Source organism: Neofelis nebulosa, chromosome X, assembly GCF_028018385.1.
Source record: "Neofelis nebulosa isolate mNeoNeb1 chromosome X, mNeoNeb1.pri, whole genome shotgun sequence".
Classification (NCBI taxonomy): Eukaryota; Metazoa; Chordata; class Mammalia; order Carnivora; family Felidae; genus Neofelis; species Neofelis nebulosa.
Window position 1 is genome coordinate 1,805,001 of NC_080800.1, and position 16,095 is coordinate 1,821,095.

The 16,095-nt window shown below is 43.2% G+C and overlaps 1 protein-coding gene across 2 annotated transcripts in view; it reads left to right on the forward strand.

Moving 5' to 3' along the window:
• The window catches only part of ARSF (arylsulfatase F), a 30,936-nt gene extending 15,420 nt beyond the window's left edge, over positions 1-15,516 (forward strand). For both annotated transcript variants that reach the window (XM_058714623.1, XM_058714622.1), the window contains exons 6-11: positions 256-679; positions 4,723-4,859; positions 8,601-8,735; positions 10,639-10,801; positions 14,394-14,515; positions 14,907-15,516. In XM_058714623.1, the coding sequence (XP_058570606.1) occupies positions 256-679; positions 4,723-4,859; positions 8,601-8,735; positions 10,639-10,801; positions 14,394-14,515; positions 14,907-15,274 (1,349 nt within the window). In that variant the 3' untranslated portion in view covers positions 15,275-15,516. The remainder of the gene's footprint in view (positions 1-255; positions 680-4,722; positions 4,860-8,600; positions 8,736-10,638; positions 10,802-14,393; positions 14,516-14,906) is intronic.
• Positions 15,517-16,095: the final 579 nt, after the last annotated feature.

Here is a 16,095-nt window from a genome sequence, read left to right on the forward strand (position 1 = left end):
CATCATCTATAGTCTACACTGACTCTCTCATGTCTTCATCTTTGTGGCTATGACTTTTTTTCTTCCTGTGAATGAGAAACTGCCCAGTTCACATCCTTGCTGCAAACTCACAAGTGTGTTTTCCTCCCTTTAATTTTCATCCTATTTGGTCACTCACAACCAGGTCTTGACACAGATTTTTGTGCAGTAAAGAAGTCACACGGTGTTGGTGGCGTGTGTGCATATTATGCATTATTTGTCTGTTTGTCATTTCAGGCAAATGGCACGAAGGCTTAAACTGTGATTCCCGACATGACCACTGCCATCACCCATATAATTATGGGTTTGATTACTTCTATGGCATGCCATTCACTCTGTTTGAACCTTGCTGGCCGGATCCCTCACGTGACACGGAATTAGCCATCGGGGACAAAGTCTGGCTCTGCATTCAGCTGGTCGCCGTTGCTGCACTCACGGCTGCCTTGGGGAAGCTGAGTCGCTTGATCTGTCTTCCCTGGTCTTTCATATTCTCCATGATTCTCTTTATTTTTCTGCTGGGCTACTTTTGGTTCTCCAGTTACAAATCCCCTCTGTACTGGGATTGCCTCCTCATGCGCGAGCACGAGATCACTGAACAGCCAATGAAAGCAGAGCGTGCTGGCTCCATCATGGTGAGGGAGGCGACTTCATTTATGGAAAGGTAAAAGTCATTTTCTTTTCAAAATCCATGTATTTTAATGGATTTAACAATGAGTATTTTAAAGACAGGAGTCTTTTTAAAACATATATATATATATATATATATATATATATATATATATATATTAACATGAAATTTATTGTCAAATTGGTTTCCTTACAACACCCAGTGCCTATCCCAACAGGTGCACTCCTCAATGCCCATCACCCACTTTCCCTCTCCCCCACCCCCCCATCAACCCTCAGTTTGTTCTCAGTCTCTTATGGTTTGGCCCCTTCCCTCTCTAACTTTTTTTTTTTCTCCTTCCCCTCCCCCATGGTCTTCTGTTAATTTTCTTAGGATCCACATAAGAGTGAAAACATATGGTATCTGTCTTTCTCTGACTGACTTATTTCAGTTAGCACAACACTCTCCAGTTGCATCCACATTGCTACAAAAGGCGATATTTCATTTCTCATTAGCACATAGTATTCCATTGTGTATATAAACCACAATTTCTTTATCCATTCATCAGTTGATGGACACTTAGGCTCTTTCCATAATTTGGCTATTGTTGAGAGTACCGCTATAAACATTGAGGTACAAGTACCCCTATGCATCAGCTCTCCTGTATCCCTTGGGTGAATTCCTAGCAGTGCTATTGCTGGGTCATAGGGTAGATCTATTGTTAATTTTTTGAGGAACCTCCACACTGTTTTCCAGAGCGGCTGCACCAGTTTCCATTCCCACCAACGTTGCAAGAGGGTTCCCGTTTCTCCACATCCTCGCCAGCATCTATAGTCTCCTGATTTGCTCATTTTAGCCCCTGTGACTGGCATGAGGTGATATCTCAGTGTGGTTTTGATTTGTATTTCCCTGATGAGGATTGACGTTGAGCATCTTTTCATGTGCCTGTTGGCCATTTGGATAAGACAGGAGTCTTTTAAAAACCATAAGAGAATGAGTGTTTTTTAAAAATAAAAGGTGATGGTTTGAACAATGTTGACTTAAGAAATGGAATATTGCTAGTTAGGGCTAGACAATACAATAGTGCGTGTTTTGGAGTTCACATGGACTCTTCAGGAAGTGCCTGAGGAGGTGGTATCTCATTTGAGTTCCTCTTATTAAAATCACAATATCTCTGTTGGCCTCGAAATTCAGATTTGGTCAGACCAAGCAGGTAGACTCACACTAGACTGAGACTTACAAAACTGGCTTATTAATTTGCAATGCATATTGTTTGTATATTAATGTACAATGGGAAATGTATTTGCCAGGAAACAGATAGTAGAGTAAGTTGGCCATTGCATTTTTGAGAAAAAACTTTTTGAGAAGTTAAAATCAGAGGGCTTATCGCTGAGCATGTGATACATAAGGGATTTTATTCCGCTTAGGGCAGTGGTGATCGTTAGAGAGTCCTATGCATCCCAAACATAATCACTGGAAAGTTTTCAAGGGAGCCATATTTAGAAACATCTAGCTGATGGATCTTTTTTTTAGAAAAAGGCTGTGAACACATTTTTTTGCTCACCTTTTGTCTTCACTGATCACCATCCTGGGGTCTGGGCTTCAAGGACAAGTACACATTTAGTGATGACATTAGATGTACAAGCCCATGATAAGAAATAGGGTAATGGGCATTAGTTCAGGGTGGTATCAGTCCAAACTGTAGGAACCTTCCAAGATGTCAGGGAACCATACTTGAGAAGACATGTTAACTAAATCCTGAAAGGTAAGCAAGAACAAGACGAACAAGGGGCCAGGCATTCCCAAATAAAGCTGAAGCAGAGGGAAGATAGGTCCTCGGCTAAGCAGAGACACACAGAACGCAAATGCCACTCTGAGAAACTTCGGCTGCGATGAGATATGGAAACGCAAAGAAAGGGGAAAAAATGAATTAAAAAGGAAGTTGTGCCATGGTGAGTTGGATTAGGGTAGTGTGAAATGGAATTCCCTAGAAACTTCACATCCATCTGGAAGCCCAGAATCTGATGTTACTTTGGAATCGGGTCTTTGGAGATGTGATTTGTGAAGATGAGGTCATCACAGGGTAGGGATCTGTAAGCTGGTGTGTTTGACTGCCCTGTAGAGTTGACTGGTGATATAAAGTATCTTGGGCCATGTGTGGCTAGCTTTGTCCTTACCCCATAGGCCACGAGGACACAAAACAAATTTGTACTCTCAGACAGAGAGAGATCAAACCATCTTTGCCTTGTAGATGCAATGCAATGGCTGGTTTCATCAGGGCAAACGCCTTATTCCCTCGTAACTTCCACATGTGCAGAGGCATAGATGCTTTGCACAGGGACACACTGGCAGGTTGCAAGGGTCCGTCACACTGAAAGTTCAAGACGACCGATTCTGTTCCACTCATGCTGTTGCTTACCATTTACATTAGTACATCAGGAGCAAATGCTGGGGTGTGGAAATGGACTCCTGTCACCAAAACCTGTGCTGAGTTTCAGAAGGTCTATACGATCTATCATGGCACCATGTCGAAGGGGAATGGGGACCCGAAGATTCAGAAGCCATTCTGTTGACTAGCGATGTGGCCGTGAACAGGTGGCATAGATTCAAGATTGCTAGAGATCCCTTTTATCTGGATTCTCAGTGTGTGAGTTTCCTCTGGCTGCTGGAACACATTTCTGCAAGTGGGGGTGGCTCAGAGCGTCACAGATTTGTTATTTGATGGTTCTGGAGGTCAGGAACCCCAAACTCATCTTATGGCACTGGAATCAAGGCTTTGGGTGGACGGGCTCATTCTGGGAGGTTTTAGGGAAGAGTGTTCTTTGTTCCAGGTTGGAGAGACTGCAGACTTTCCTTGGCTTGTAGCTCTCTCCCTGCCTCTCAGCTTCCATTACCTCCTACCCACATCATGTTTGTCTGATTTTGTACTTATTGCCTCCCTCTCGCAAGGAACGTTGTAATTGCATTGGGTCCACACCCAGATAATCCAGGATTATCCACCCACTGTCTCAAGATCCTGAACCTGATTGCATCTACAGATTCCCTTTGGCCATGCAAGGCGGCATCTGTATAATCTCATTCTTCACTAGCACATATAGCAGCTTGCTTGGGCTCCAAGGGCAAAGTACCAGAAACGGAGGGGCTTGAAACAGCAGAAACGTACTCTCTGTGAGCTGTGGACACTGGAAAAGTCCCAAAGGAAGGTGTCAGCTGGGCTGTGCTCCCTGCGAATGTTGTGAGGGGAGCATCGTTCCTGGCGTCCTCTAGCTTCTGGTGGCTGCTGTCGGTGCTGGGTGTTCCTTGGCGTGTCCGTACATGACCCCGACCTCTGCCTCTGATTTCCCAAAGCCTCCTTCCCCTGTGTGTGTTTCCATATCTGCGAACCACCCGTTTCTTTGAAGGACACCTGTTCTTGCATTCTGGCCCCGCCTTCCCCCGGGATGACCTCACCTCCACTAATTACATCCCCAAAGACTCCATTGGCAAATGCCATGACATTCCAAGCTTCCAGATGGGCTTCAATTTTGGAGGGACACCAGCCATTCTGCCCAGCTCACCCTGGTGCAACTTCATTATGATGATGATGATGATTTCATTACTTCCCCTCATGACATGTCATCAGAGGAGAAATTTCCCAAAGACTCGCATTTGAGTCGTGCACTGTTTAGCTGAGGACCTGCCTTCCCGGAGGATCGTCAGGGCTCGAAGTAGGTCAGCCTTGTCTTCTGTGTCCTCACAGGAAGGGCCAAAGGTGTGGGGACGGCTTGCCAAGATGTCTCTGTCCGTGCTTGCTCGTGGGTTGTGAAAGAGTTGGCATCCCTTGGGTCTGTTGGATGTGACTCTGGCCTGCAGATTTCGTCAGCCCTGGGAAAGCGTGGGGCTGTGTCAGGCGGGGTCACTGAGACTGCAGCCATCCCGCACGTGTCTCCGGGGGCGGTCCGGACTCTGGGGGATGCTGGAGTCCAGCGCAGCCACAATGCTGCCTGGTGCATGCATCGCCTCTCTTAGGGCAGGCAGAGGAGGGTCGGTCTCGCTAACTGTGGTTTCCTTTCCTGGACTTTGCACACTCATGAGCCATGTGACTGATGTGTCCTCAGGCACCGTGAGGGACCGTTCCTTCTTGTGTTCTCCTTTCTGCACGTCCACGTGCCGCTTCCCACGACCACCGAGTTCATCGGCACCAGCAAGCACGGCTTGTATGGGGACAACGTTCAGGAGATGGACTTCATGGTGGGTAAGTGGCACAGGACGTAGGGACACGGGAAGCCCGGGCTTTGATAGTCGAGGACAGCCTCATGCGGCCCCCCGCCGCCTCAACGATGCCACAGGTGCCAGCCTTTGACAAACTTCCCACAAAAGCACGCTCAGTGCTTCCCTGTCAGTGTGAGTCCCAGTGTTTCTGTCACACGTGTATTAGTTGGCACATCGGGTTCAGGGTTTCCTCCGGGGAAACACAGAAACGCACGCGAGGCTGGCCTCCCTGGTGGGCAGCACGAAATGGATTTCGGGGAACAGAGAGAGACGCCTTGGAAATCAAGCTTGTCAATTCACAGTCTTCAAAATACAGAAATGATTGAAACATTATTAGAAATAGAAATAGTATTGAACGAAATACAGGCACACAGGTCTGTGTTTATGCAGGCATAGGTATGCACGTGAGTGTGTGTGTGTGTGTGTGTGTGTGTCTGAAACTAACTCCAACTGAGGATGGGGTCAGTAGAAACAAAAAAAAGAACAAAAACAAATTCGATTTGCTTTAATATTGTAAATCAATAGAAAGTGTTCGAAATATCTAAGCGTGGGTACTCACGGGCCGTGTATATGCTGTCTGTCCAGGCAGACATGAGCCTTCAGGATAAATAATCACGTTTCCATATGTCATTTCAGAAATAGTAAAAAAAAAAAAAGTTTATTTTTCTTCAACATACCCATCCTGGAAACTATATCAAAACCCAAAATCCCAAAAATCTCTGATCTCCGTGTTACAATGTTTTCTTTGTTAGGTTTTCTTGGTTACCGCCTGTAGGAGTCTGAGGGCTTACAGGATGCATTAGAAGAACCTAACCATGTTTCCTCGTCTCCCTCCATATAACTTCCTGCCCTACAGCACCTGCCACTTCACAGGTGTTTGGAAAGCTCCAGAAACTCCCCACCCCCACCCCATCTGGCTTCCTGCTTCCTCAAACCTGCCTAGAGGCTTTCAATGCAAATAACATCCCCTACTCGACCCAGGGGAAATCCTCTGGTTGGTACCTAGTTAGTAAGGCATCCAAAATGAGTCCCAGAGAATTCAGTAGCTCAGAGCAGGTTCATGGAGAATGGGAGGGGACGGTGAGAGTCCAAGGTGAGGCGGACAGATGGGACAGGCGAGCAGGAGGAGAGGCTTGGCTGGCCCTGCGTGCAGAGCAGTGGTGATGGCTGGGAGTGGGTTATGGGTTGGGTGTGTTGGGCAGGTCCCCTGGGCAGGGCGGCAGGAGCTCAGGAGAGGACACGATTGTCTGAGAAAGTCATACGCACACACACATCTCAGGACAAGTCACAACATGCTCATTTAAAGTGTAAATGGCGTCTGGGTGGTTCAGTCAGTTATGAGTCCGACTCTTGGTTTCGGCTCTGGTCATGATCTCATGGTTCGTGAGTTCTCTGCTGTCTGCACAGAGCCCATTTGGGATCCTCTGTCTCCCTCTCTCTGCCCCTGCCTTACTTGTGCTCGCTTTCTCAAAAATATAACAAAAAAAATTATGAATTAGGGAGTAACCATGAAAATACATGATTTCCAACATCAACTTAAATATATACTTCACATATATAATATATAATATAAAATATAATGATATAACATGTACATAGATCATTAGTAATTGTATATCCTGTACTATATAATAGAAGAAATACATGGATCTTCAGTATATTATATTATTAATAGCATGCTAAATTAATAAGTACTATAGCAATAATATATAATAATATAGACATTAAGATAATATATAAGATATTGAGGGGCGCCTGGGTGGCTCAGTCGGTTAACGTCCGACTTCGGCTCAGGTCGTGGTCTTACATTTCATGAGTTCGAGTCCCTCGTTGGGCTCTGTGCTGACAGCTCAGAGCCTGGAACCTGCTTCGGATTCTGTGCTCTGCCCCTGCTCACACTCTGTCTCTCTCTGTCTCACAAATAAATAAAGATTAAAAAAAGATATTGAGATCATTATATAGTATACTCCTAGTATAGAATTAGTGTAATAGTATATTTAGTTTATTATGCTTATATATATATATGTATATACTCTAATATACATGTCCATACATAAACACGTGACAGTGTTTCTCTGTTAAAAATGCACACCCAAAGTAATACTTTCTCTTTATGTTAAAAATAACCCATTTCAAGATGCAGTGGGTGATAGGCTACGATTCATAGTAGCTCCAATACCCATTATCGATATATAGAAATATGTTCAGAAAGTAGGTGACCACATTGCAGACACCTGACTCATACAAGAAGACTTTCATGAATGGAAATACACCAGGTTCTGGGTGGGCACAGTGACTCTTATAAAATATTAGTGATTCCAAAATTAATATCGAGGCCCAAGTCGAGTCTAATGAAAGTCTTAATTACTCTTACATGGTGAGCCCTCCTTACCAAGTGCCTGAGGGACGTCTGACAGGACACCAGTTGAAGGAAAGTGTCAAATCTCACTTTTATGGTTGCAAAGAAAGCACTATCGAAAATAAACCTTAAAACACTAAATGACATGCAGAAGATTTGACTTTCAGATCAGGGATGCCAAAACAGGTAGCCGCGAAGACGGTCCAATGAGGAGGAGAATGTAGGAGGGAGGTCACTAACGCACAGTGGCAGGGATGGGATACGTCGGGCAAAATTGGTGTTGGGGTTGCATTGAGCTCCCCCCCACCCAAAAAAAGGTCCACGTTGTAAGTGCTGGAATCTGTTACATGCGACAGTGTTTGGAAATAGAGGCTTTGCAGATGGAATCAAGGTATGGTGAGGTCATAAGAGTGGGTGCTTGCAAGAAGGGACAGGTGACCTTGCAAGAAGATAAGAGGTGGGGACACAGAGACCCACAGAGGATGTGTGTGCCGTGTGAAGGCCCAGACACGTGCACATGTGTGCACACACAGACAGACACACACACACACACACACACACACACACAGATCACATATAGCACATGAGCACAGAGCTAGTAAAACACAGGGAAGTCATGACACAGGCAAAGAGCGCTAGGCCTCACGAAATGCCAAAAACGTACCCAAAAGTAGCATGCCTCAGGCTCCTTGCAAACAGAGGAACAATTAGCATCAATGTAATGTTTCATTCCTGAATAAAGGAGTCCATGGAAATCAAGAATAGAAATAATGACGCCCCCAAAAGAAAAATCAGCAAAAGCAAAACATGACTTAGGGGTCACCAATATAAATGTTGGCATCTGCATCACAAAGTATTTAAAAAATAAATACGATTAACCAATAATATAGCCATGGGTAATAGTAATGATAATAAAAAATAAATCAATTTTTATTAGTAATGTAGCATAATCGTCCGTCCAACACGAGATGTGGAGGAGGAATTGAGAAGAAGTTCACAACCACACACTGTTCTGGAGCTCACACTATCACCCACCGTAAGCAGGGTGCATTGTGAATGAGAAACATTTTTGCAATGACTCCCGCAGAAGCAACACAGACTAACATTATAGCCCAAGGCTCATCATGACATTCATTACACGTGCCCCTTTTCTTTTCTTTTCTTTTCTTTTCTTTTCTTTTCTTTTCTTTTCTTTTCTTTTCTTTTCTTCTCTTCTCTTCTCTTCTCCTTTCTTTCTTTCTTCTTTCTTTCTTTCTTTCTTTCTTTCTTTCTTTCTTTCTTTTTCTTTCTTCCCTTCCTTCCTTCCTTCCTTCCTTCCTTCCCTCCTTCCTTCTTTCCTTCTTTCTTTCTTTTTTACTATTTCAGGCAAGCTTCTTGATGCCATTGATGATTTTGGTGTGAGGAACCACACACTCGTCTACTTTACATCAGACCACGGCGGACATTTGGAGGCACGGGTGGGCCACGCCCAGGTCGGGGGATGGAACGGAATATACAAAGGTGAGGAGGGGGATGGTGAGCCGGGTCTGGTTGTAAGTAAGCTCTCTTGTGCTCATGATAATGGAAATCTGTGAACTGAACCGACTGATGCATGAAAAAGTGAACAAGTTCATTTTGTTTGGCTCTGGGTAAAATAACGTGCTAACCAAGGAAATTGACCTTAAGTTTGCCATGATTTCTGGGGAAATTAGCCCCCAGGGTTGGTACTCTGCTGAAGGGACATCTAGAAATCTGCCTGCCTCGAAACCCTGTGAGGTTATAAAGTATTACCATAACCATGTGCCTTTGCACATCTCTGCCAATGAACTGAGTATCTATCTACTCATTGATTACATTTATAAGGCTGTCGAAACAAGACTCGATATGGAAAAATCTGGTAGCCAGGGTATGGAGGACAAAAAGCAGAGGCTCCTGGGTTATTAAGGAAGATTCGGTGCTGTCTTGTAAGGATATGGCTTAGCACACACAGAAGCAAGCATGTCTCTGGTTGTGTCATTAAATGCACAGGTAACGACTCCTTGTCCTGATGCAACATTTAGTGCATGAAAACACGTTCCATTAGGCCATGTTGTCCTGGTCTGTATAATACTTACCCTGCTGTGAAGAGAAAATTGTCTGGAAAATTGTCTGGAAACGTGTTAGCATGGGTATTTAAAGGCAGTTCAAAGTGTTTTCTAGAGGAAAATATTAATGATATTCATGCTTTCCTATTGAATGCAGAACAACTGAATCTATAATTGTATGAATGATAATAATACAGATTCAGTAGGAAATAATGTTTTTGTGTGAATAGGGTCATCCCTGTCTCAGTCTGGCTGTGGGGCATCAGTGCACAAGTGAAGTGCATGCTTAGGAAATCAAATAAATCCCATGAGGAAATTGGGATTTCAATTTCAATTTCAAATTCTTGAAATTCTATTTTTGCCTATCAGGATATTTTTTAAAAATCTCCATTTCTGAACATGCTGTGATTGAGTAATTTAATGAAATAATAAGAATCCATGAACACCGTAGGATGGCCATTCTTCCTGGTTTGCTCAAGAGAATCCTGGTTTATGCCTGTTGTCGCGGGGTCATTGCTGACTCCTACGTGCATTCTCTAGAATGCCCTGGGTTGGGTAATAAATTTGCATAAATCCATACTATTCCATTCAACGTGTGTTCATGCATTCTGGATTCAGCAGTGACCAAAAGCAGTGAATCCCTGCCTTCAGGAAATTTACATTGTCGTGAAGGGTGGCATACCAGGAAAAAGAAAAGAATGAGTAAATTCTAGGATATGTTAGTAAATCTGCAAACAAAAAAAAAAAGCCTGAAAAAATTCTAGGATGGGGCTGTCATTTGATCAGAAGTGTGCCTGCAGAAATGACAGACAGAGTACCTCTGGAGCAAAGGTGTGAAGGAGGCTGGGGCCGAGGCAGGTGTATATGTGGGGTAACAGCCGTACAGGCGAAGGCAATAGCCAGTGCTAATACGCCATATTGACACAATCAGTTATTCAATTGAACACCTATCAGCAGCCCAAGGAAAAGGAATTGCATGGACACGCACCCGTGACCCGTTCAGAGTTCTGCACAGTGCTGGCTCCAAGCACATCGTCCGTACCATTAATTTTTAAATTCATTTGAGCACATTTTAAATACATCTGAATACATTTAAGTATATTTTAAATAGTAGAAATACATTTCAAATACATTTTTATTTATTTTTATTTATTTATTTATTTTTTCAATATATGAAATTTATTGTCAAATTGGTTTCCATACGACACCCAGTGCCCATCCCAAAAGGTGCCCTCCTCAATACCCATCACCCACCCTCCCCTGCCTCCCATCAAATACATTTTTAAACACTTTTGCCCCCACGACTGTTTTACCTGGACGTCTGTCGCCTCACCCTGTAGGTGGGAAAGGCATGGCCGGCTGGGAAGGTGGAATCCGCGTCCCGGGACTGGTCCGCTGGCCAGGAAGGTTACCAGCTGGGAAAGTGATCGAGGAACCGACGAGTATGATGGACGTTTTCCCCACGCTGGCGGCCGTGTCAGGAAGCACGGTCCCTCAGGACAGGTGATGTCATACCGTCTGTTCACACCATTGTGGTTCTCAGAGCGTTCGGGACACAGGCAGCATACTCTGTCTCAACACGTACCTAAAAGATTTGGGTTCGTGCGTGGCTGTGCCTCTTGAACATCATGGGTGCAGGAGACACCGGTCTCAGACACTGTGCGGTTTTCACTGGGAAGGTTTGGGGATGAGCACGTGGTAAAACACTCCTCCATGCAAGAGACACAACAGTCTCCTGGATTCTGCTGCGCAAGATCCGGAGGCTGATGTGAAGGTAAGACATTGCATGAATACTTGAATGCCTATCGTGATTTTCAATGCCACCAGGAGGAGACCCTTCCTACTGAATCCTAACACTCCCTGGAGACAACGGACCAAGGCAACCTTGCAGGCGCCTTTTGGATACTTTACTCTAGCGGCTCCAACCCACTGACACGTCTTTGTCATAAGCCCAAAGACTGATTGTAATGTTTCCATATTCACCTAGTTCTGAAGGAAAGTAAAATAAATCCCAAAGCAAATTAGAAACAGCAGCAAAGAAAGACCAACTTATTATTTTTTTAACCTTCATTTTAGGGAATAATAGGACTTATTGAGAATTTATATAAAATACTAACACAATACAATTCTGGTCTCCTAAGAAATATATTTATTGATTTGAGCTAAATGATCCATTATTTTTAGAGAGAGAGAGAGAGAGAGGGAGACACAGAATTCAAAGCAGGCTTCAGGGGCTCTGAGCTGTCAGCACAGAGCCTGATGTGGGGCTTGAACTCACGAACCACGAGATCATGACCTGATCCGAAGTTGGGTGCTTAACCAACTGAGCCATCCAGGCTCCCCTAAATGATCCATTTTTTTAAAACCATAGTAATATTAGTGAAGAAGTAGTGTTTTTTTTTTAAAGTAGGCTTCATGACCAGTGAGGAGTCCAACACGGGGTTTGAACTCAAAAACCATGAGATCAAGACCTGAGCTCCTGAGCTGAGATCAAGAGTCGGGCACGTAACTGACTGAGCCACCCAGGTGCCCCTGTACCTTTTTATTTAATTGAGCTGATCACAGTCATAAAAATAATTTTCTAAGACATCAGTGGGGTGCACTGACTTTGGGACATTGGTATAATCTATATATTGGACTCAAAGTGTTCTGCAGAATTACAACCCCAAGAAATATTGTCCTCTGATCCCTGATTAAGATTTCCTTCCTAGAATTGATTTGCTTTTTATTTTTTGCAGAATTAGTTCTAAAAACATCTTATCTTTATTCCCAGTACTTTTTTTACTCTTCAGTGGAAAACTGAGCTGAGAGGCTCCATGAGATTCTGAAAGGCATGTGTGTTTTGAAGAAAGAAACTTGGCTTTTATGATGAAAGTTGCATTGGATGTTTGCACAGAGGTCTTTGGGTAGACATCAATTTTTATTTCTTTGGAGTAAATGACCAAGAGCAGGAAATCTGGGTCATAGTATCAATAAATGTTTATGAGAAACTCTCAGATGGACTTTCAAAATGGCAGCCCCATTTGGCATTCCCACCAGCAATATGTATGATTTCCAGTGGCTCCACATTCTTGGCCACACTTGCTATGGCCATTCTTTTCCATCTTATATAATAACGATGCAGTTGAATCTGATCATGCTGTTAATTTGTGTTTCCCTAAGGACTAATGCTATTGGACACATCTCCATGTGCTTATTGGTCCATCCGTGTCCATTCTTTGCCAAGTGTCTGTTCCAACCATTTGTCCATTTTTGTTTTGTTAAACTGGGCATTTTATTTTCTTCTTGTTGAATTGTGAGAGTTCTTTATATATTCTGAACACAAGTTTTTCATCAGATCTGCATTTTGCCAGTCCTATCTTCCGTTCTGTGGCTTCTGTTCATTCTCTTAGCTTGTTATTTTAAAAGCAGTTTTCAATTTTGATAAGGGTCAATTTACTTTTTTTAAATTTTTAAAAAATTTTTTGTAAATGTTTATTTTTTATTTTATTTTATTTTTTTTTATTTTTGAGAGATATTTCATGCACTCAAGCAGGGGAAGGGCAGAGAAGAGAGAGAGAATCCCAAGCAGGCTCCATGCTCAGCACGGAGCCCGATGCTGGGCTTGATCCCCCCAATTGTGAGATCGTGACCTGAGCTGAAACCAAGAGTTGGGTGCTTAACCAACTGGCCATGCAGGCACCTCTTTTGTTCTTTTATAGATTGTAATTTTTGTAATATATCTAAATCACCTTTTTTCTATTCAAAGGTCACAAAGAGTTCCTGCTATGATTTCTTCTTGTGTTTTTTTTTTTTTCAGTTTCAGGTTTTACATTTAGGCTTATGGTCCATATTGAGATGATTTTTTATATAGTGTGAGGTATGGGTTGAGATTTATTTTTCTTGCATTTAGATATTTAATCGTTCTAGTGACATTTATGGAAAGACAGTTCTTCCTTGACTATATAACCTTGGACATTTGTTGAGAATCAATTGACCGACATATGTATTGGTCTGTTTCTTGGATTGTCTCCTGTTTCACTGATTCATATGCCCACCCTTATGACCTTACTACACTGGCTTGATTAGTCTTTCTTTGTACTAAATTTTGGAATGATTTAGTATGAATCCTCAAACTAGTTCCTTCTTTTTAACAATTATTTGTTCGTTCTCCCATGTAAATTTTAGAACATGTTGCTCACTTTGTGCAAAAGACCCTTTAGGGATTTTGGTTGAGTTTGCATTAAATCTATAGATCAGCTTGTTGAAAATTGACATCTTAACAATTTTGCGTCTTCCAGTCTATGGACATTGTACATCTCTTGGACATTCAGTTCTCTTATCAGATGTTTTGTGGCTTTGGGACACAAAATTTTAACATTGGAAACCGTGTTTTGTGATGCTGTAGTGAATGCTAGTTTAAAAAAATGGATTTCCTAGGTGTTCGTTGCTAAGATATAGAGATAAAATTCTATACTTGTGACCTTGCTAAACTGAATTAGTGCACAGTAACTCTTAAGGGATTATCAACACAGGCAATCATTGTATCTGAGAATAAAGAGAGTGTTCATTCTTTCATGATCATTTTTAGGATTATCTGACACTTATTATTGTATTTCTTATGACAAGATAGGTTTTATTATTACTGTTTTCTAACATGAGGTAGAAGATCCTTTTTTTCTAATATAAGAGAAAAAGTATAAGATTTTTTTTTAGAGGTTCTATAAGATTTCCTGTAAAAGTAGAAAGGCAATTGCACATGAAATTGTGATTTGGTTGTATTTTGTTTGTTTGTTTGTTTGTTTGCTTCTTTGAATGTTTATTTTTGAGAGAGAGAGAGACAGCAGGGGAGGGGCAGAGAGCTAGAGAAAGAGAGAAAGGGCAGGAGAGAGTCAGAGAGAGAGAGAGAGAGAGAGAGAGAGAGAGAATCCCAAACAGGCTATTGCAGAACCTGATGTAGGGCTCGAACTCATGAACCGCGAGATCATGACCGGAGTTGAAATCAAGAGTCAGATGCTTAACTGATGGAGCCATCCAGGCGTCCCATGAATGTCATCCTTCAAACAGCCCAGTGGTCAACTTCCCCTTGCCTGATGCCCTTTGCGTGTGTTTGCAGGGTGATCGATGGCCAGGACCTCATGCCTTTGCTTCAGGGAGATGTCGAGCGCTCAGAGCATGAGTTCTTGTTCCACTACTGTGGTGCCTTTCTCCACGCAGCACGCTGGCATCCAAAGGACAGTGAGTACATGAGCCCCTGCTTGCTATGGATGCCAAGATTATAGCCACTCAAGTCCATTCTCAACACTTTGTTGAGACAAGTCCATTTATTCTAGGGTGGCCACTGAAAACACCTTCTTTGAAATCATTCTAAGAATCACTGTCTTTAGAAAGGTAGGGGGTCATCTATAAGAAATAATACGTTTTGAGATGCAAAACGTGTGACAGATTCCAAGGATATATAAAATTATACCAGGGGAGTCTGATTTCTTAGTGTTGTTCTAAGGATGGAATGACATTTAGCCTTAACCTGTGGGCAAGGAGGAAGAACAGGGAAAATGCCTGAGAAGGTAGAACACAAGATGGGTTGGCACGTGGGTTGGATGTCGCTGACGTGTCTTTTCTTGTCCAGGTGAGGCAGTGTGGAAGGTTCATTACGTGACACCTGTGTTCCAGCCGCCAGGAGCTCAAGGCTGCTATGAGACCCAATATTGCCGATGTTCGGGAAAACTGGTCACCTACCATGACCCTCCTCTGCTCTTTGACCTCACAAGGGACCCCTCTGAGTCCACACCTCTGACGCCAGACACGGAGCCCTCTTACAATGTGGTGATCCAGACGGTGGCCAATGCTGTGAAGGAACACAAGAAAAGCATCATTCCTGTCCGGCACCAGATTTCCGAATTGAATCAGGGCAACATATGGCTAAAGCCTTGCTGTGGGGTGTTCCCATTTTGTCTGTGCGACACAGAAGGGAACACATCTGCCGTGGGGGCATGAGGAAAAGATTGAGCACAGGCAGACAAAGTCAACCGATCGTGGCACCTGCAAAATTTCAAGGAAGGAATTGGAGAGCCCATGGGTTCCTCTTCTGTTCCAGATTACTAAATGCCCATTGGTGGTGATGCTATCTGTCAACTTCTTCTCTGTTCTTGGGGATAAATGTGTATCTAGGTCCTGTGTGCACCGTTGATGGGGAAACAAAAAAAAAATCAACCATTAAAGAATAATCATTGAAATTATGATTGAATTTGTATTGAGTCATTGAAATAATTGGGTAGTTGAAAAATAATATGGATTAAATAATAATGCATTGAAAGGAACTAGTCTAAAATACCGGTAGGCTGCTGAGCCAACGGATTTATCTTCATCCACAGAAACTGAATGGGGAGTAGTCCATCCAAGGCTTGGGAGGGGCAGGTGTGTGGATTTCCCCCTGAGGATGTGCCAGAGATTTGATGGAGTCTAACTTCCCCTCCATGATTTGGGTAGGAGTCCTTGCACGAGTTTGCTTGGGCTGCCTTGATAGATCGCCACAATCAAGACATCTGCACGGCTGTGCTCCCTCTGAAGCTATGGGTGGAATCCTTCACTGCTTGGATCTGTCCCACCTTCTGGTGGTGGCCACAATCCTCAAGGTCCTTCAGCTTATAGACACATCGCTCTGGTTCCCGTCAACGTGTTCCTGCAGTCTTCTTCCCTTTCTGTGTGCCTGTCCCCAAGCCCCCCCTCTCTTTAAAAGGACACCTGTCATTGGATTCATAAGACGTCATCTTAACATCTGCATAGATCCTATTTCCAAAGAAGGGAACATTCACAGG